Genomic DNA, 21,747 nt, shown 5'->3' with positions numbered 1-21,747 from the left:
AGGCAGGCCAAAGCAAAGTAAAAATATACACAAACCTAACCAAAATGCTGTTCCTGGTAGCTTGATAGCTATATGGGTAATTATTCAATGCTGTATCTAGGGTAAGTCCCTTCCTGACTACTGTGATGATCAGCTTCCACCCAAAAGCATGACATTTGATTACCAGATCCTCAGCTGGTGTAAATCAGGGTAGCACTATTAACTGATTGTTGATTTACACCAGCTGAGGATCTGGCCTGAATCCTAGCATGCAAAGTTATGCATGTTATTAGTAGCCAAACAATTATCATGATTCTCATTGCTGTTCCTTGCTAGTGCTAGTTACCGTCCATTCAATATGAAACCATAATCCCTGCCTTGAAGAGTTTACAATCTGAGAAGCCAAGTGACCGACAAAGGGAGGAAAGGGAAGAGGAACAGTCCTGCTTTAAATACCGTTTTTAGTACCAATTGCACAAAGGTGCTGTTTAGCCAGATAATCAGCTTTCTCAGTATGCAGCAGTAAGAGAAAAGGTGCCAGCATTCATATAGTATCACTTGAAAGTAATATTAAAATCATTCCAAAAACAATGTCTGTGTGTACTCCCCAAAATCAAGTAGAAAACTGATCCAAAAGGAGCCTGGGGCATTCTGAGACCTTTGTGCCAGGAACCATCGACACAGCTGTCATCATCAGGGCTGGTGAAACTGTTGAGGCCCACAGTGCAACTTGCAAGGGGCAGAGCTTGTCAACAGAGGGCTCTGCACTCGGGAACTGACTCCCAGAAGAGATCAGAACAATCCCAAGCTAACTAAAGCCCAAGCGACTGACAACGTGAGACTCCCAGTTTCCTTTTCGAAAAAGCAGGTTTCTCTAGCTCTGGGGCTTTCTGAGAAAAACTTGAGAGAGTGACGTGAATGCACCCTAAAGACTCAAAACCTGAAGAAAAATTATCCAAACGTCTCCGACTCAAGGAATATTTCCAACACACCTCTGAACAGCATACTAACCCACAGAGACCTTCCTACCAAGACTACAAAAAGAAGGATTCTAGGTGGACTCCTCCTGAAGGTCGAAACAACAGACTGGACTTCTACATAGAGTGCTTCCGCCAATGTGCACGGGCTGAAATTGTGGAAAAGCAGCATCACTTGCCCCATAACCTCAGCCGTGCGGAATACAATGCCATCCACAGCCTCAGAAACAACTCTGACATCATAATCAAAAAGACTGACAAAGGAGGTGCTGTCCTCATCATGAATAGGTCGGAATATGAACAAGAGGCTGCTAGGCAGCTCTCCAACACCACTTTCTACAAGCCATTACCCTCTGACCCCACTGAGGGTTACCAAAAGAAACTACACCATTTGCTCAAGAAACTCCCTGAAAAAGCACAAGAACAAATCCGCACAGACACACCCCTGGAACACCGACCTGGGGTATTCTATCTGCTACCCAAGATCTATAAACCTGGAAATCCTGGACACTCCATCATCTCAGGCATTGGCACCCTGACAGCAGAATTGTCCGGCTATGTAGACTCCCTCCTCAGGCCCTATGCTATGAGCACTCCCAGCTATCTTTGAGACACCACCGACTTCCTGAGGAAACTACAATCCATCGGTGATCTTCCTGAAAACACCATCCTGGCCACTATGGATGTAGAAGCCCTCTACACCAACATTCCACACAAAGATGGACTACAAGCCGTCAGGAACAGTATCCCCGATAATGTCACGGCAAACCTGGTGGCTGAACTTTGTGACTTTGTCCTCACCCATAACTATTTCACATTTGGGGACAATGTATACCTTCAAATCAGCGGCACTGCTATGGGCACCCACATGGCCCCACAGTATGCCAACATTTTTATGGCTGACATTTTATGGTAGCCTAGGGGCTGCTCTAACCAACCCTGGGTTCAGATTAACCCTGAGATGCAGGGAGCTGTCCCCTCTGCTGTGCCACACAGAAACTCAGTGCAGCAGAGAATTTAAGCCCCTACGTTTCCAACATTCTCTGTCCATTCTTGTTAAAATTTATATGATCTCTTGTGTCTGGTGGCTTATTTTCTGATGTGTTTTTTTTTAATTTGTATTTCTTTATTTAGCCTCTAATCCTGGGAATTATTTCCCCTTACAGTGTCTTAACACATAAGTGCACAGGTCTTTTCTCATCCATATTGTCCCTGCATTGTCTCAGAAGAAATAAAACAAGCCTTATATTAATATTGGAACAGAAATGTTTTAGACCTGAAATGAAGGCAGATTAAAAACTTCTATTAAAGGTCTGGTAGATGGTCCTTGGCAGACATGTGCTGATGTATCTAGTCCCTGGAGGGATCTGTCCGTCAGCCAGCAAGCGACTCAAAGTAAGAATGACACACAAAGGCAGAACTCTTGGTCTAATGGGAGAAGATGCCGTCTGACATAAGCCAGACATTATTCACCCGTCATCCATAAACATGCATGAGAGCTATCTTTTGTGGGAGTAGTAACCCTGAGCTGACCATAAAAGTCTCTTTGTCACTGGAGGGAATGAACCCATGTATATTTTTTTTCTGTATTCCTTCCATGGTATAGCTACTTCCTGGACCAAGATTGATGGGCTATCATGCCTGTATCCCGTACAGAAACTCCACAGCAAGGCCGAGGTTATGCCAACCAGTACTGCAGGTGCAGTTGTGTGTGCAAGTGGTCCAGTGGCTCTCTGCCAGCTCTTGCCAGCCTTTCCTCCAGAACATCCATTCCCCACCCTTGGCTAAACCTCTTCACAGAGCACATCTCACACCCTTTGGCTTATCTTGACCTAGAAACTCCAAGGAGCTTTTGTTCTAAAAGGATGCCTGACAAAATCAGCTATTCTTCACTGCAAACAGCGTTAGGGCTTCTTTAAATGCGATAATCAGACATTCAGACAAGAAGAAGCATCTCAAAAAACACTTTCTGATGTGAGTTTCATACACTTTCTCTGGCCAACACAGACTCTTTTGAATTAATGTCTTAAAATAGGTTCAGCTCCTGTGGATTTTTGTTTGTTTGTTTTGGGTAATGTACCAGGAGCTGTAATGTAGACACAACTTGATGCCCAAAGTACTGTTTGTGAGGGAGTTTATTCTTCTAAGATCAGGGCTTATTTGAGAATGAATTAAAAATAGCCTTGCAAGTTACTCCAGGCTTTCTCTCTCATGCATCATATGAGATGGAGGAAATTCCTGCGGGCTGCAGATAAACCTATAATCATTTAATCTGCAATGCGTTACTGTGAAATCCAGACAGAAACCATCTTTCTTATAGCTGCACAGTACTTACAGTCACTCAGAATTTCCAAGCCCTAGTGTAGAATCAGAAAGTATAATAGGAAAGTAACAAGTAGATGAGCGGCAGGCTGGCCTGGGGTAGTGCTTTGAGCCGCCATGCAGGAAAGCTGAGTGGGAGTCCCAGCTCAGTTAGGATTTGGGAATACTATATAGCAGGACGTTCATCCCAATTAAATCTCATCACTACAATGAAAGAAAAGGCAGTGCATAAAAGTGGCACAGGGTCCTGCCAGTTTCATCACACACTTCCACTTCACCCCCTGCAACACCATGGCAACCTATCTCCTCTAGGAATGACAGAGCCAGGGATTTCGGCTGCTGCTGCTCTCTGAAACTCCTGTAGCGGGGATGTGTGGGAGGAGGCATCACAACATAGGGCACTTTCTCTGCTTTGGCCTACAGTTTTAGGAGGAAGGAGCAGGATGCCAAAGAGAGTAGCCAGACCTGCCCGTCCCATAGAGAAGTTTCTGTGGGAATCTGGAGGCATGTGTAGAGCTGGTGCTCCCGCGGTGACCCTACTCAGATCCAAGAGTTTCGTTTCCTCTGCACCGACAGAAGCAAAGGGAGTGTGGGGCCAGCCCTCTACAGGAATCACCTCACTTATCACTGAAACGCAGCCGCCTCTGGCACGAAACATAGGGTTTGTCACACAGCAGCAACACCACAGTTTAGGTCTGGAAGTGAAGAATACTGTATCTAACGTTTTTCCTAGATTTACAAATCAGCATAAAGCAAATATCTCCCCATACAGCAACGTACTTGACCTGGCTTACTAATGTAATAGGAAACTGGATCAGAAACATAATTATGTTGCACATGATAGACTTGAACACTCTTAGCTCAGCCTTCACTTCCTACTGTGCCCGCTTCTGAAAATTTGCTTTACGAAGAGAGAGAACCAAGGAAACACAACAGTACACAGGCAGTTGTACAACAAAGAAAAACACTGTCAGCTGTACATATGAAAGGCTATCCTCATTTATTTCAACACAACATTTGGCAAAAGGGCCAGTAAAACACTTTCTTACACATGAAACTTGCTTTAGGTACCTGCCCACTGACATATTCAACAATGTATAACAAACATACGGTACTCAGGGTAAGCAATGACACAGTTGTCGGACAATGAAAAAGATGCAATATTTATATGCTTTTTACAAGAAAAACCACAGAAAAATACAAAAGTATAGTCTGCAGTGTTTACAACCTTGCATAGTATTATCAGTGTTGGGCCTTAATTGTGCAAAGTACAGCCAGCTTCCAGGGCCCATCAGGAAGCCTGCATAGGTGCAGGGATCCATGCACATGGAGTTGCTTGCATGATTGGACCCAAAGAGTTTAACTTATGGTAGCAGTGACATTTATTTAAAAAAACATTGTGCTTTTGAAAATGAAATCTATTTGCTTAGGACTCCACACACCCCCTTTAAAAAACTATGTACAGTGAAAATAAGAAGTTCATAGCATGTTGGGAATGCAAAGCCCTTGCATTAATGCTTTAAAAATACAGCTTTTAGCGAAGCCTGGAAATGACTGACAGAATATAAAATATTTGCCATGTTGAGTCCTGATCCTGAAACCTCTTACTTGGGGGAGTCAAAGACAGTGCTTGTGAGAGTATGGACTGCTCAGTCCAGTACAAATTTGTAGGTCCAGGCCCCCTTGGGTAGTGGGTAAGGCTAGAGAACTCATCACTAATATTTCTGATCAGTGGAAATTTCATCATCCTCTCCCTTTGGCATTACTACTATTAAGAATGCATTGACAGCATGCTTGGTTCTATACAAGATACAAAGTATGGAGAATCTCTGCCCCAAAGAGCTTACAGACAAATCCAAAAAAGACACAGTGAAGACAGGATGCATTGGGAAACCTATAGGAGAAGTGTTAATTGTTATTTGTTAATATTTAAGTTGTTGACTTGCTTCTTGAGGTCACCCTGTGAACACAATTCAGGCTTCTGCAGCTGGCAAAGATAGTGACTTATTTTGCTGAGTAATCAGGTCCATGTCAAATAAGAGCATTGTAGAGTTACAGAGCCATCACTGTCTTTACCAACCCCTCCTCCCAGCATCCAATTAACCTCTTGCTCGCTGAATGTGTCGGTGTGCTGGAGACTTTCCAAGTGGCTGCAGGGGTCAGTTGCCCATCTCCCATTAGACACCCAACTCCCAATTAATTCTATCTTCCTTATGCTCCTTTCAAAACCCCAGCCAGAAACATCTGTGAAGCAGCAAGATTCTTTTAAATGCTGGGAATGTAGGAAGCATGAGAGTTAAGACCGGGAGGGTGATTTTGCCTAACACAGCAGTTTGGTAGGTAGCACTCAAGTTAAAAGTACCTATTATATACATTGTCAACCTATTATATATACCATTAATAATTAATTACAACGTGTTCTTTCGATACATATTAAGGCTGGGATTTGCAATGGAACCTAAGAGACTCATTCACCCAAATCCAAATGAAATTCAAGGAGAATTGGGCATTTAAATCCACTAGGTACATTTGAAATTCCTGTGTACTATATATACACCTGTCATATCACAAAATCAATCTCTCTCTTTCTCTCTCTATATATTTATATATACACACACACACACACTTTATATCCAATGTAAGAGGTTATGCAGGGAAAAAGTCATTTAACCAATAATACATTTTCGTTTAGTCAATATTGCACTTGGTTAATTAGTTCACTGACTTTTTACAAACCTGTTCTACAATCTTAGGTACTTCAACAAAGGTGGTGATTCTCAGGCCTGCAGTCAAAGTGCAATCCCAATGGATGAATGAATCTGAATGTTTTTAAGGTGCAATACAAATAAAAGACAGGATTTGGTGGCATCTCCTCCAACAATAGCTAACAATAGAATACTATTGCAAGTAAGACATGAAAAATGTTTTTTTAAATTGCTCTTGGCCACAATTTATGATAGGTTAAATTTTTCATAAAACTCTAAGGCATTCAGGAACTTTTCCCGAAGAATCTCTTTATTGCTGTATCTTGGGAGCGCCAAGATGTGATAGCAGGTATTGGCAACAGGATGGAAAAGGTCCGGGTTTTCTTTTTTAAAGTCTGCAATAGTGAATTGAAACTGTCTCATCCCTTCGGCAGGGATTCGATCCGTTCCTGTCAGAAAAGCTGAGGGGAGAAAAAAAAAGTCAACAAGATACAGACAGAAAACACACTAAGATAACATTATTGGAGGACAAATGGAGTGGCGGGGGCAGAGAATCACAAAGTAAATATACAGGTAATTGTACAAGCTACTTGTTTTGTGTTTTTTGTTTTGCACTTAGTGTACTTGAATATTTTGAAACCTTTTACTTGCTGACTTATAATGAGCATGATCCCTTCTTTTCTTTTTTAATTAAAAATATTTTTTAAGTTAGAAAGGCGAGGCTAGGCTTTCTGTGTTTAAAAACTATGAACCTGATCCAGCAACCTTCTTGGATAAAGCTGGGACTACTTGTGTCAGTAAGGAACACTCACATAATTAAGAACTCCTCTTAGGCCCCGACCAAGTCATCTCTTTTGTGCCCCCTCCTTCTGATCTGTGCCACAATTTCATCTCAAAATTTATAAAATTAAATACAAAAAGACACAGGAATTTTGGGGGGGCATACTCAATGCTATCTTTGGTTATCTTGCACTAAGTTACTATGGCAATAGATGTCTTGAAATACCTTGGAGAGAGAGATTAATTAGTAGATGTAGCAGAATTTCTGTTCTGTGGAGAATTGCTGATATTTTGACATTTGTTGTCATCCCAAATCAGGAAAAAAAGTCCAAATTTCAATTTTTTTCCATGGACTGGAAAGGTCATAAACATTTCAATTAGGAAATGTCTAAACATTTTGTTCAACATTTTCAATCAAAATTAAATGTTTCAGCACTCCCAAATTTGAAACATTTCATTTTGGTTTGGTGAACCAAATTAAAAAGTTTCATTTTGACTTGGTTCAACATTAATCTGGGGCCTTCCTTAAATGTCACAGCGTCTCATGGGAGTTGTAGTGCTGGTGCCTAATGCCCCAATTCTCCTGTATGGATGGGGCTTCCTGGCTGGACTGCATCTCCCATGATGCATCACAGTCTCCCTGTTGGTTGAACCATTGTGGTGCATCATGGGAAATGCAGTCCAGCCAGGGAGCACTTGCCCATAAAAGAAAATGGGGGCATGGGGCAACTGAACTACAAATTCCATAATGCTCTAGGGCTGCTCAGGTGAGCATGGATTAATGCTGAACTGACCTGAAACTAAACATTTTGATTCATTTAAAAAAATCAAAATGTTCAATTTGGGGCTACCTGACCCAAAACATTTTGTTTTGATTTTCCTGGAAAATCAAAGAGTGTCAGCAAAATGTAAGTTTTGCCTGTAGAAATGGCATTTTCTGTTAGAAAAAATATTGTGACAGAAATCTGCACCCCAGCTCTACTAATAATCAATCAATCAATACAATCAAAGAGGGAGCTGGGGAAAAAGGCAGAAGTCTTGACTCCTCGTCCTCTGCTCTAACCACTAACACATACTTCTAAAATATTTCCAGCAGATGAAGAATTAAGAAGTAGATATTCTTCCATTTAGTCAAACTAAATACTCTCATGAGGTAATTGCTGTGAAGCTAATCAAATACCTCCGGCCTCAGCTGCATGCTGATTCATGACCCATCACCTCCATTGGCTCTATATTAGCCTTAGGTGGAATAAAGTTAGGATACCTAGGGATGTTCAGGATAAATGAAGTACAGAAGAATCATGGCTAAGTCAGATGCACTGGGGCAGAGTCTAAGAGTGAGGCCTAAAGGAACAGAACTAAAATTTGGCAGAGAAGGCTCTGGCATGGAAATGATGAAAACGAGGCCAAATACAGTAAAAAGCAATTTAGAGCAAAATTATTTTACAACCAAAATGGTTTTTTGTTTTTTAAATAGAGAGAGAATATTTAGTGCATTATTTAAAGTGCCTGTTTTATTACCAAGAAAATTCTTCTTCTTTTCTTCTGGGAGTTCATGAAACACAGCCCAAAAATTCTTGATGGTTTGATCAGACTTTTCATAATCTGTGTACTTTGTATTCTGTCAAAGAGAATAAAAATAGCCCTGCCCCGTTAGTCTAGAAATATAAGACCGGAAGGCACCTTGCTAAGTATTATCTAGACCATCCCTGACAGGTATTTGTCTAACCTGTTGTTAAAATCCTTCAATTATGGACATTACACAAGATGCCTAGGTAATTTGTTACAGTGCTTAACTACCCTGACAGGAAGTTTTTCCTAATGTCTAACTTAATTTTCCCCTGCTGCAGTTTAAGACTATTACTTCTTGTCCTGTCCTCAGTGGTTAAGAAAAACAATGCATCACTCTCCTTTTTGTAACAGCATTTACATAGTTGAAGACTGTTATGTCCTCCATCAGTCTTCTCGTCTCCAGATTAAATAAACCCAGTTTTTTTAAGTCTTTCCTCATAGGTCATGTTTTGTTGCTCTCCTCTGGACTTTCTCCAATTTGTCCACATCTTTCCTGAAGTGTGGTGCCCACTGCCCAGAACTGGACAAAATACTCCAGTTGAGGCCTTCTCAGTGCCGAGTAGAGTGGAAGAACTACTTCTCATGGCATGCTTACAACACTCCTACTAATACATCCCAGAATGATGATCACTTTTTTTGCAACAGTGGTACATTGTTGACTCATTGAGTTTCATCCTATTTATTTCAGATTTTTAAACACCCCTGTACTAACGCAGAAGTTCAGGGCTCTCTAATCAAGGGTCTGCCTCAACCAGCTATAGAGAAAGGAGTATAGTACATGGATTTCAGATCTGGGAATGGATTTCTAACATGCCCACTTTGCAGCTTGAAGGTGGTGGGAGGGAAGGACTCAGGTCAGATCCGGGGTATTGCTTTAGGCCCATCTCTAATTCTTCTCTTGTTTGTTGTTTTTTTTATCTTAAGAAGTGGTACCAGGAAAACCGAAGGGGTGTCTTTCATATGGGGCAAATTTCCAACAAGGGTGTAATGGGTGGAGCTCTGAAAATTGTAATTAGTATTTGTATTACAGTAATGCCTAGCGACCCCTGCCATAACTGGGGCCCCACAGTGCTAGATGCTGTACATACGCATAGTCAGCAAAGGCACCACTCTTCTACTGTCTTACTTTGAGTGCCCAGAGCATGCTTGGTGCGGTACTCTGCAGCATGGACCTCCAGATCATGTTTCTTTGGCTACAGAGCACTAAAAATGAGACAACAGCACAACCCAAAAGAATTTAAAGGAATATCATCAACCTGTTTAGCCCCAAAATGACTAGTAGCCACTAGGAACAATTAATTGGGTCACTGGTGTGAACCTAAGTGAAAAGCCCCTCATCTCTTACCAGGCCCCTGAACCACCTATTCTCTCATTCATGGGATATGTACTCAACAAAAGAACAAAGACAGGGAACCTATATTCAGCAAGTGAAGCAGGTGCCTGCTCTGCTGGACTGCATTACCTCTTCCAGCAGCTTCCAGTCATATTTTGTATGTCCACGGAAAACAGTCAGGAACTCAATAGGAAGGAAGAGCTTCCACTTTTTAGCTGGACAGCCTCTTAAAAACCCATTCCTGAAATCCTCAAACGGCTTCTTTACCGATTCATTGAACACATAATTCACGTATGCATTGACATATTCTTTCCTGCAAAGATATCAACCGAATGCTGTAGATTTCTTGCTTTTAGTGAAACAGAGTGAGGGACAACTTTAAAGGGGAAACCTACAATAATTCATTCCTGAATGTGGCCTTAATCCAACACATTCAAGAAACTTTGTGCACATGAGTAGCCATCCCACTGAGTTCAATAGGATTACTTATGTACATAAACAAACAGGAATGGCCACTACAAATGACTGTCAATTCAGTCACCCCCATGAATGCATTTTCTGTGCTATTTTTATACATTATAAGGTCATTCTTATTAATTGTTTACATTGTAGTAGTAGCCAAGGGTCCCAGAGTAAGACATGGTAGGTATTCTTTATTTTGTGCTGCATGCACATTTATGAACACAGATCCCTGGTCCATATTCTGCTCTGTTTTACAGTGGAATAAATCCAGAGTAACACCCATTGAAGTCAACAGAATTATTCTGGATTTACACAGGTTTAACTCAGTTTGATTCTTCTTTTTATTTGTGACAGGAATGATTCACTGGAATTGTAGTTCTATATCATCTACCCATTTTAAATATTATATATAGGGCTTAAATAGGGCTTTCAGATTCAGAGATTTTAAGCCCAGCCGGGACCATTTCTGAGCTTCTGCATAACACAGACCAAAGACTATCATCTCCCAGTTACCCCTGTGTTGAGGTTATCCCTGATACACTGTAAGGTTAATGAACTTTTACTTCCAACTATCTTTCTGCCCTATGTAACAAACACTTTGCTCGAAAGAAAAATCTTACAGTTTAAAATCAAATTATATTTATAAATCGATACCTCTTCAGGACAGAAACTAAAACACTAGATGCTTAAAGAAAAGTGTGTGTGTGTGTGTACAGAGAGAGAGAGAGAGAGCGAGAGAGAAAACAACTACCTGTTATGCTTTGTGATTGGAATGTCTGCACCATTTTCTTTAAGTTCGATGGAAACTATAGATCCTCCTTGTTCCTTCATTATCTACAACAGTCAAAGGCAAAGTAAAAAATTGAATGCTGGTTTACTCATACCATTCTTATTCTTTATACTGAGCCTGATACTGCAAACACTTATGAAGGTGAGGACTTAACTTATATGATCAGTTGTGCTGATTTCAACAGGACTACTCATAAATCAAGTTACTCTGTGTATAAGTGTTTGCAGAGCTGGGCCCGTAAGTAGGATGATAATGGCTTACTGTGAAATCCATCATCATGTTCTCAAGGATGTCATCATAGTCTTCATTCAGCATTTCTTGAAGATTCCTGTCAGACAAGAAGTAATATGGACATAGACTCTAAATAATTTTGTTAATGCAAATTAGCAAAATATTTTCTATTTCTATACATATACACATTTTTTGTCTTACATCTTATCTAGCACCATTTATTCTGAACGACCCACAAATTGGTCTACAACTGGTCTATAAACTTCAGGCCTGATCCAGCAATGAGCTTCATGTGGCCTGAGCAGAGCCCCCCTGACTTTCAAGGAATACCATGCAGACGTATGGGTCAGCTTGCACCCAGGTCATTGTAGGACTGAGGCCTCGGACCCCCATCCTACAGTTATATATGTGAATACCCTTACACACATGAATAGTCTCACTGACAGTTACTCACATGTGTAAGTGTGTGCAGAATAAAGGCCTGAGGCTGCTATGTTTACTGAGTCAAGACAATTCCATCATGGACCATGGGGATGATAGATAAGAACAATTTTGCCGTGCACGTAGCACCACACAGCAATTTAAGACAGGAAGTGAAGATTTTTTGGTAATTTGGTTCACTGATGTAATTCATAGTTTGTTTGTTCTTTTAATTTTTGTGTGAAGCACTTAGTTGCCATGGTGATAAGTGCTGTGCAAGTTAGTGAAATAAGAAGTGAAACAGCAGGGGGAGGAGGTTGGGTAGGCAGAATGCAAGTAACCAAGTTGGAACTTGTCCAAGACACTGGAGGAAATAGACTTGCTATTAAAAAACAAACAAAATAAATTGCCATGCAGTCTTTGTGATCCTGGTCTCTTACTTCTCAGCCAGAATGAGCACCACAGTATCCCCATCTTGATGATAGGACATTGGTTCAAGATTGAATCAAAGAGAAGAACACTATCTACTGAATCACCACCACCATTTCCTGCTGTACATATCTGAAATCTCGTATTCAAAACCTAATGCAACCAAAGCTTAGTTTTTCAGATCTGACATGATCACAGCATAGAGAAATAATTCTGTTATACTAAACATTTAAGTTGGTTAAAATGGAATCACAACAGAAATTTATAACCCACCAATCAGGAGACTATTAAATAAGATGCAGCTTTGTTTCAGCCAGGTCTAAATTATAGCCAACAACATTCTTAGGGCTTGTCTACACTGGCAAGTTTTGTCACCAAAAACTGCCTTTTGGCAACAAAACAGCAAGAGCTTACACACTACAATGGGACTTTTGTCGTGAAAAACACCCAGTTTTGGTGACAAAAAACTTCCACCCCAATGAGAGACTTGTCTTTCCCCCTCCCTTTATTGTCCACAAAGAGCCAGTGTAGACACTGCTGATTGTTTTGTCGACAGAACTGGCTTCCGCCAGTATCCCACAATGCCTGCCCTGATTGCTCTGCTCAGTGTTTTGATCTCTGCTTCCCTGCAGCCATGTGCCCCTCCCCTTTCAAAGCTCCGGGAAGTATCTGTGTGCTGCTCCGTTTGGGGAACAAAGGAAGAGCAAATCATTGGAATGCTCCTGTTCTGCCCTGCGCTAGGAACACAGCGGCAGGCAGACTGCTGCTGTGGGGGAGGGGGCCAGACTGCTGCGCTGTTTTGTCATTCGTGTCAGTGTGGAGAGCTCCCAGAGCTACTCACGATGCTGCTCTCGGCAGCTGAGGGGGCTGTGGGAGAACCCGGAGAGAATCCCAAGGTGTGCAGCGATCAGCTCCTTCTTCCCACAACACTGCACTGTGGGATACATACCCACGGTGCATTGCTCACCCTGTCGATGATGGTCTCCCCAACGTGGACATGATCTGCCAACAGAGGGAGCAAGTGTGAACACCCTTTGGCGATTTTTTTGTTTTGTTGACTTTTGGGTGTCGACATAAGTTTTGTCAACAAAACTTGGTAGTGTAGACAAGCCCTTAACTTGTCTGTTTGCAGGGGTGCAATTCAACCTCCTGCCTGTCCAATGCCTGGCCCCACTGAAGACAAAGGGAGTTTCACTATGGACGTCAGTGGGCGCAGAGTTTCACCCTTAGGGTGTGTCTACACTGAAATCGCAGGAGTGACTGCAGTACATGCGGACATACCGAGCTATCCGCAATCTAATTAGCGTATCAATAGCAGTGAAGCCACGGCAGCACGGGCATCAGTATCAACTATACAAGCCCGCCCAGGACTCTGAGTACAGAGCCGGTCAGCTAGCCCACACTGCTGCAGCTTCACTGCTCGTGGTACTCGTGCTAACTCGATTAAAGCTAGCTCAGGTTTGTATACACGTGCTGCAATCCACTTGCAGGGCAGACGTACCCTGAGTGTCTCATCTCTGGAGCATGTCCCTGTCCTAGTATTATCATATCAAAAGCAGTATGGTATTATAAGTTCATTGAAGGCATGTACTTGAATAACTGTATTTAGCTCTGTTTTTAGTGGTTTCTATGCACACCACAAAGTAGGAGACCCTCCCTCCCCCCCCCCCCACACTTTTATTTAATGGCACAAAGCTTGGGAAATTGTTTTATCATACCTCCCTTCTGTAGGAGACAGCTCTTTTAAGTCTTCTAGAGTGGGTGGAATATCCAACAACTTTTTGTACAGAGCTAGAGGGAAATGAAAGGGAGCGATCTTCATGTTATACAGTGCCATTCCAAACAGAGTGCCAATCAGGAAAAAGGTGTCTTCGCTTCCTGGTACCTAGTTTGTGTTTAAAAAACAAAACAAAACCCTTATTACTGACTTTTTATTATGGTGGGAAGGGAGTGTGTCTAGTGGCTAGAGGCAGGGGACTGGGTATCTGGATCCGTGAATTGTATTCATCGCTCTGCTGCTGAGTGCCTGGGCAAGTCACTGACACTCTCTTATAGTTATGTCTAACCTGCAGGTGGGAGGTGTGATTGCAGCACATGTAGATACACCTGAGCGAACCTTGATCTTGCAATAGCAGTGAACCTGCAGCAGCACAGATGACACTCACTCAAGTATATGCCCAGGGTCCTGGGCAGACAGGGCTAGTCCGTGCCACTGTGGCTTCGCTGCGATTGTTACTTGAGCTAACTTCAAAAGTATCTCATGTTTGTCTACGTGTCCTACAATCACACCTCCTGATTGCAGTGAACATACCCTATGCGTAAATAAAGAAGTAACTGCATACATACAGAACCCTATGCCTGTTATTTAAAGGAGCAGGCATTTCTGAGGCCCAAAATATGAACTGGAAACTCCTTTAACGGAGAATCTGGTTGTTGGTGGGACTCCAGGATTTCCCCTAATGGAGGCTGAGCTTGCTCAGTGGAATCCAAGCACTGCCTACAGGGAGACCAGCAGCATTTCTAAGTCTGTTTCTCACAGAAGACATGACCCAGATGGTGAGCCAGTTCATAAAAACGTGACGGGGTGACAGTCATATGGGGAAATACCAGCTAAAAGGAGATTTTTTTTTAAAGCGAGGTTAAAAAATAGTATCATCTTAATAACTCACCTGAGAGGGGAACCAAATCAGCTTGGAGTCCTCCAAACTTCTGAATATCTGTGCTTCTGGACAACACAGTTCCCTTGTAATGATAGTGAAGAACTCCTGGGACAACCCTCCATCATCAATACCTTGTTCTCCAACGAACTGCACCTGAACAGTCCAAAAAGACCCCAACAAAATCACTGCTCTTGTGTCCATACTAAAATGATCACTTGCACAACTCCTCCCAGCACTAGGCAGTTACTTGGGCCCTGAAATCTGCAGGGAGCTCGATGCAGGTGCAAGGGACTGTCAATGCATATGAAATAGCAAGATTGGGGCCCTCGTTTGCAGAGGTGGCAATAACAAATTGAATACCCATAACTGCAGTGGCTGTTCAGCATGAAACACTTCAGTGTGTTTACCCTTGAATGATCATCATCTGCTATACTGGACAGGAGATGGAGATAGAAGGAGGAAAAGGTATAAGTGATACCACAGTGTTGTCAGCTGTCATAATTTTATTTGGAGTCTTGTACTAGTTGGTATTTTTCTGAAAGCCCACCTCTTGGAGTCATGTGCATATGTGAAAAAACATTTTGAAAAAAATGTCTAGCCTTTGTAGTTGCAGAAGCAAGCTTGAAAACATGAACGCAGGTTCCTAAAACCAGAAAGCAAATAAAAAGAATCCAAAATGTATTATTTTTAAAGATCTTATGCATTTTAAGACAGTTTTATAATTTTGGAGGCCTGACTAGTGATTTTTTTTGAATGCTTGAAGTTGGCAGTACCGGTACCATAATCTGACAAATTAGATCCTTATCCTTAAATCCAAGGCACTAATTCTTCCCCTGCCCAGTTTTCACAGGTTCCTTTGCTTCACCAGTATTTGCTCTTAGTGCTGTTGAAAGATGCCAGCTAGACAGCTATTGACACCCCCTTTAATGATGATAAGCCACACGTGAATGTTATACGCATGAGGGGTGAAATCCTGACCCCAAAGAAATTAGTGACAACACTCCCATTGATTTCAGTGGGGACAAAATTTCACCCCTAGGATATATATCACTGTTGGTCTGAAACCTGTGCAGTTATTTACATCAGGGCCAAGTGGGTGGAAAAGGCTATCATTCTGACTTGGTAATGTTCTACACTCCCTTTGCCCCAATGTAAATGGCTACACAAGGGGCAAATTTGCATTGTGGCTTTATGCACCGTGCCTGCTGTGTGAATAAGCAGGAGACTACTATTTCCAAGGCTGTCTTTTGAGATGGCTCAGTGGGAGAAGAGAACAGAAAGGTGACACTGGCCTTTCGATAACAATACATTCACTTACCGAAAACACTACTGGTAGTTTTATAACATTGGAATAAGCACAGAAGCTTGAGCTTAAACCTTATTTTATAAACAGCAAAGCACCATCTAGTGGAAATCAGTTGGTATTACCTAATTTTAATTCCAAATAATAGCCATACTCTGTATTAAAAAAACCCTGATATTTGTTATATATAACACACACATGCACACACAATGCCATTAAAATAAAATTATATGTATTTACTGTTCTGCATCATTTGTATACTGGTTCTCAGAAAACTCTATACTCCCCAAATGTGGATTGCTGTATATAGCTGTAATTCCTTCTTGCCATTCTAGCGACAATAAATCACATGATCTTTTGGGTCATGGTTTCTAATAATCTCAGAACCCCTGGATAGAAATAAATTATCCAGGTATGAGTTGCCTGAACAGCTAAGCCTGACTGTTGTGTAAATAAATGTAATACTTTGTTAATTTAAAATGAGTGTTAGACATGCTTATGAAAAAAAATTATAGCATGTATAGTAGTCACATAGGCCTCAACTTGTAAAGTATAAAAGAATCCAAGGAAATGTCCTCATGCACATCTGTAATAAATTCAGGCTCCCACTCCCATTATTCTGTGCTCTCTCATGCCTGATACAGGGTCTCTCTCTCTCTCTCTCAAGTCTTCTTTTGTGGTGTGCTGTGGGGAAGCTCACTTGCCAAAATGTAATAATTTTTGTCTCATTATTTTTATGATATTGAATGACATTAGGTACTAAGTATTTGGTATTTTTGTTTGTTTTTCTTTCTTTCTTTTTTTAACTGAGTTTAAAAACACCCTAGATTCTCTTTTTTCAGTTTCCCACTGGAACCATTTTTTCCTGAGCAAGTTATAAATCTCTGAAAACAAAGATTTAGAGCAGTCAAGCTGTAATATGTTGAACAAGCAAGATTTCAAAAGAAATTCGAATGTCCCACTGAAATCAACTCAACAAATTCTTTCCTCATCAGTGAGATTAAAAATAAAAATAGACTAAAAATTAACTCCCCACAAGGAAGTATTACTGACCCCTCCACACGAGTACAATTTGTCAACTCCGGGGGAGCGTATGTCTGGGAATGGTCCAACAACTTTTCCTAGAGGTGCACAAACAGCTGTAGCCTCAGCTTGTCACCATGGTTGAACTGCTCAGGGAAGTGCTTCGAATGAGATTAAGTATCAGGGGGTGGCCGTGTTAGTCTGTATCCACAAAAACAAGGAGGAGTCTGGTGGCACCTTCAAACAGATTTATACTCCTCGTTGTTTTAGAATGAGATTAAATGGCTACCTCTGTTGATCCATTAATCTATTATGGTACTGATGTAGTACCTCCACCAGAGTCTCTGAGAGTCTCCAAGTATTTAGAAAATAGAAAGCACCGTGCCTGCCTCCCACACCATGGGAGAAATAGCTTAATTAGCTGACAGCATGGCGAGCCAAGTGACAGTGATAACAGTGCCACTAGTCCTCCTTTTCTTTTTGCGAATACAGACTAACACGGCTGCTGCTCTGAAACCAGTGATAACTGAATACTTCCGGCGGGGGCCGAAGGGAAAGAGGAGTTGGGCCCAAGGCAAGAGCAGTTGCTGTGAATACCGCAGCGCAGGAGAAGCAAGGGGGGTGGGTGCAGCTGAGCGCAAGGCAGCACCGGCTGATGACTAGGAACCGAGGGGCAAGCAGCCCGGGCTGCACAGGGACTCTCCCAGGCCGGCGCAGGAAGGAAGGAGTGGCAGAGAGAAGGAGGCTGGCCCTGTGAGTCAGCACAGCCGCGGCAGAGCAGGACCATGCGAGGACGGTATGTGAGCAGGACCCTCGCCTCAGTGCTGCTCTGCAGGCAGCCCCAGCCCGCGGGAGCCGGCGCGGCAGCGGCTGCTCACAGACCCGGCCCGGGGGCAGCCCTGAGGCACTCCTCGGACAGGCCGGAGGGCCAGGAGCGGCCCACGGCCTTCGACCCGGCTGTGCTGCAGTTCCTGGTCTGCCCGCTCTCCAAGCAACCGCTGAGGTGAGGCCGGCCTCCCGCCCCTTCCCTGGGGCTGGAGAGCTTCGGGGGCCCTGGGGAGCTGCTGCCGCACGGGGCAAGCCCGAGACCCTGGCCCCGTAATTCCTGCCCGCAGCCAGCACTCTCCCCTTCCCCGCCCCCGCGGCGTCCTCTGCCCGCCAGCCACGTGGCTCCCGCCCCGTCCTCCGGAGAGACGAGATTTTAACCCAGCAGGGACCCTAAGTGACACGTCACTGTCCTGTTGGAAAACACAGCAATAGCCTCTAAGCCGGGGCGGCAGACTGGCTGGCCTGAGGGCCGCACCGGCTTTCGGAAGTTGCATGGGGGGAGGGTGCGGGGGCTGTGCCTCCCCAAACAGCCAGGCGTGGCCCGGCCCCGCCCCCCGGAACTCCTGCTGCATCCCAACCCCCCCATTCCCGGCTGGCCCCCCCCGGGACCCCTGCCCCATACATCCCCCACCCCTCTCCCTGTCCCCTGACCGCCCCTGGAACCCCCGCCACCCCATCCAACTCTCCCTCTCCTTCCTGACTGCCCCCCCAGGGATCCCTGTCCCCTGACTGCCCCCCTTCCCCATCCATCCACCCCCCCCCCCTTCTCCCAGTCCCCTGACTGCCCCCGGAACTCCCACTCCATCCATCCCCCCCTCTCCTTCCTGACTGCCCCCCGGGACCCCTGCCCCCAATTCAACCCCCCCCCCCCCCGTTCCCTGCTCTCTAATCACCATAGCCCCATCCACACCCTGACCACCACCCCGAACTCCCCTGTCCTCTATCCAATCCCCCCGCTCCCTGCCCCCTTCCCGAGTGGCTGCACCAGGATAGGCAGCCGTGCCGCCCGGCTGGAGCCAGCCACACCCTGCGCAGCACCAAGCACCAGGTCCCGCCGGGCTCTGCAGCTGCACTGCCCCAGGAGCTCACAGCCCCCCCCTCCTCGAGCATGGCACTGGCTGCACAGTGAGCTGAGGCTGCAGGGGAGGGGTTGGGGACTAGCCTCCCGGGCCAGGAGCTCAGGGGCCAGGCAGGAGGGTCCCATGGGGCATAGTTTGCCGACCTCTGCTCTCATCACAAAAGGAGCTGGTTTTTAAATCAGCCATAAAGTTAATTTGAATGAGAGCCTATACCATCAGATGAGTCAATTTTGGCAGGTCACTCACTTCCAATTTTCTGCAGCTGTTCATTAACTGAACTGTATATTTGCCTGGGAGAAGGAAAGGAGTTACAATGGAAGGTAGGGGTGTGTGTGTGTGTCACACCCACTCATGCTCTCCCTCCATTTTCACCTCCTTGGGCATGCTATTTATATCTACTAGAATTAATTGAAACACAGCAAAAAGTGAGAACTCAATGTAATCTCTAGGGTTCATGACTAGCACATGTGCTCTGTGGAAGCTACAGTTTGCCATAATTTATTTTTACACCTCTGCCATTGCAGACACAAACACAATCGGAAAGTACCCGGTTAATAGCCTTGAGTATATAATTGTGAAGTACAACTGAGCTGAATGGCATTTTCTACACAAAATCTTAGTTCACAACTGCATTGCTGTAGGGTGCCCAAGCACTTAAGGAGAGTTTTCATTTTCATAATTTAAATGTTATAAATTTTGTTATGAAGAGTCACACCCTACCTCCATTCTAAATAGTATCTTTATCTGAAGGCATGATTTCCTGCTTTGAGAATGTGTCCTGGTTACTTTCTGTTAGGATAATTCTACTAGTTCCATAGTTTCTAGCTACATACTTCCGTTGAGATGTTCGTTTCAGTTGTCTTTCACCCCCCTCCAAAAATAAAAATAAAAAAAAAAAAACCCCAACCCAAAATCTTAAACAACAACAACAACCCAGGTCATTGTATCTACTGTTCAATTTTTTTTGACCAGGTATGAAGCATCCACCAACGAACTAATTAACAAAGAGCTGGGCATCGCGTATCCGATCATTGATGGCATTCCTAATATGATCCCTCAGGCCGCAAGGATGATTGACAGAAAGGCCCAGGGTGAGGAACCGAAGCAAACCTAGATAGCCATTATCATTCAAAACAAAACCTGAAGACTAACCTACCCCCACAGTAACTGGGGAAGAAAGATGTTTCTGTCACTGCCTACGCTAACTGTACTTGTTCCACTGTTGTCCTTAGCGGGTCTGTTTTATTCAGCCAGCATGGACGAAAAGTTCCCAGAGGGCTGCACCAGCACAACCAGCTTGTGTTTCTACAGTCTGCTTCTTCCTATTACCATACCAGTTTACGTGTTCTTTCACCTTTGGACCTGGATGGGTATTAAACTTTTTAGACACAACTAATAAGGCAAAAGCTTGGAAGGCACCACAAAAATAGACTTGCCAACCTTGTGGCCGCTCGGAGAGAGCGATGTATCTTCACCTACCCACACCCTAATATTATATTCCATGCAGTTGCAATAGTCTCCTAGCATAAGTGGTGGTCTTTATTAATCTCCCAATGATGCCTGAAAATGTAACTTTCTGCACAAGCCTTGATGCACAATGGCCTCATTACTGCTGAGAGAGATAATTAAATAACATTTCTCTTGTTCCTCCTCCATGTTAGCATGTCCCATCAAAACCTATTGGTGAGTTGTAAGGCTATGCTACTAGCCCGTCAAAGCTGTTGTGTCTCTTTGAAAAGAATAAATGTTGTGCACTGATTGTGATGAATTTTTTTAAATAGGTTATGGTGAGTTTCACTATGCCTCTTTAAATGAGCAGCACCGTAATTCGATAGTTGCCTTGCTGATTTGAACTGATGTCTGCAGTAGAATGCATTTGTCTTACTGTACTATGGAAATAAAGAGTATAATACATCCAACTTGTATCCACATGTGCTTTGCAGACTCTGTATTAGGAGCTCTTCGGTCACTACTGAAATGTAGCCACGTTGTAGGTGGCATCCATTTATGTGCCTGTAACACTATAGGTCTAATTTTAGATGGGGTAGTGAAAAGTAATGTCTCTAATTAAATTATAGGGGGAATGAAGACAGGGCATTTGTTATAACTGAAATAGGCATTATTATGATTGCCAGGATAGCAGAGCTGGCACGCCTATTCATGGGATAGTAGCCTGGGGGCTCCTGGAACCTGTGCCAAGTGGCAAAGGTCCCTACCAGCTGGGGATAGCAGTAGTGCGGCATGCAGCAACCATACCCTCTCCCCAGCCCCTTGCCAGATCTATGCTCTCTGGGGAAATGCAGTACAAAGGGAGTAGGGCAGGGCTTAGAATCTGGCCTATTAAAGTATCCACTGTTTGTTGTTAGGTGACTCTTGGTTCTCACCCATTTCTAAGTCTTAGGTGGGGTAATGCGCACTATGGAGGTGGAGTGTTTTTTAAAGCACAGAAACATGTTGTGTATTAATTGGTCTGGGTACACCCTGGTGGTGCACTTCAACATAGTTCTGTTTGAAACTACTGTGTTAAAGTGCACTACTAGGGAACCATTAGTGTGCAAAAGCAGGGTCTACAGGGACCAATTAACACACAACACATTTGTGCGCTTTAGAGGGCACAGCCACCTTTAGTGCATTACCCCACCACGTAGACAGCCCTTAGTCAACCAGTGCCAGTCATCTTAACTTAAATAGGCACTCCTAGATGGACAGAGAGAGATAGCTGTGATGTTGAGACACAGAATGGTGGTAGCAAAAGTGACTCCCCTGCATGAGCTAGACCATACATGTACAAATTGTCCTTATGCATACTGTTGCCACCTTGATGTAAAATGCAAGAGGGTAAGGGTGAAGGAGC

At 43.6% G+C, this 21,747-nt stretch overlaps 2 protein-coding genes across 3 annotated transcripts in view; one reads left to right on the top strand and one right to left on the bottom strand.

Annotated features, from left to right (window-relative positions):
• Positions 1–4,255: 4,255 nt before the first annotated feature.
• LOC102937978 (E3 ISG15--protein ligase HERC5) overlaps positions 4,256–21,747 on the bottom strand; it is a 44,051-nt gene continuing 26,559 nt past the window's right edge. The window contains exons 17-23 of the mRNA XM_027828935.3: positions 14,670–14,813; positions 13,719–13,885; positions 11,182–11,248; positions 10,882–10,964; positions 9,798–9,981; positions 8,285–8,384; positions 4,256–6,444 (exon numbers count right to left, since the gene is read on the bottom strand). Of these exons, the coding sequence (XP_027684736.2) occupies positions 6,230–6,444; positions 8,285–8,384; positions 9,798–9,981; positions 10,882–10,964; positions 11,182–11,248; positions 13,719–13,885; positions 14,670–14,813 (960 nt within the window). The 3' untranslated portion in view covers positions 4,256–6,229. The remainder of the gene's footprint in view (positions 6,445–8,284; positions 8,385–9,797; positions 9,982–10,881; positions 10,965–11,181; positions 11,249–13,718; positions 13,886–14,669; positions 14,814–21,747) is intronic.
• On the top strand, positions 17,499–20,812 carry LOC119566078 (PIGY upstream open reading frame). 2 transcript variants are annotated; one of them, XM_037896861.2, is made up of 2 exons: positions 17,499–17,989; positions 19,866–20,812. In XM_037896861.2, the coding sequence occupies exons 1-2, from the start codon at positions 17,772–17,774 to the stop codon at positions 20,005–20,007; spliced, it is 360 nt and encodes a 119-aa protein (XP_037752789.1). In that variant the 5' UTR covers positions 17,499–17,771; the 3' UTR covers positions 20,008–20,812. The 2 variants fall into 2 exon arrangements, with proteins under 2 accessions (XP_037752789.1, XP_043401074.1); XM_043545139.1 differs by having other exon boundaries at positions 17,556–17,782; positions 19,866–20,657.

Source organism: Chelonia mydas, chromosome 4 (genome assembly GCF_015237465.2).
Source record: "Chelonia mydas isolate rCheMyd1 chromosome 4, rCheMyd1.pri.v2, whole genome shotgun sequence".
In the NCBI taxonomy this organism is placed as follows: Eukaryota; Metazoa; Chordata; order Testudines; family Cheloniidae; genus Chelonia; species Chelonia mydas.
This window is presented reverse-complemented; position numbering and strand designations above follow the sequence as displayed.

Bases quoted from the DNA above. Each gene is read 5' to 3' on its own strand.
- LOC119566078 (XM_037896861.2), top strand. From the start codon at position 17,772: ATGCGAGGACGGTATGTGAGCAGGACCCTCGCCTCAGTGCTGCTCTGC. The intron at 17,990-19,865 runs GTGAGGCCGGCC...TTTTTTGACCAG, and splicing joins CTCTCCAAGCAACCGCTGAG to GTATGAAGCATCCACCAACG.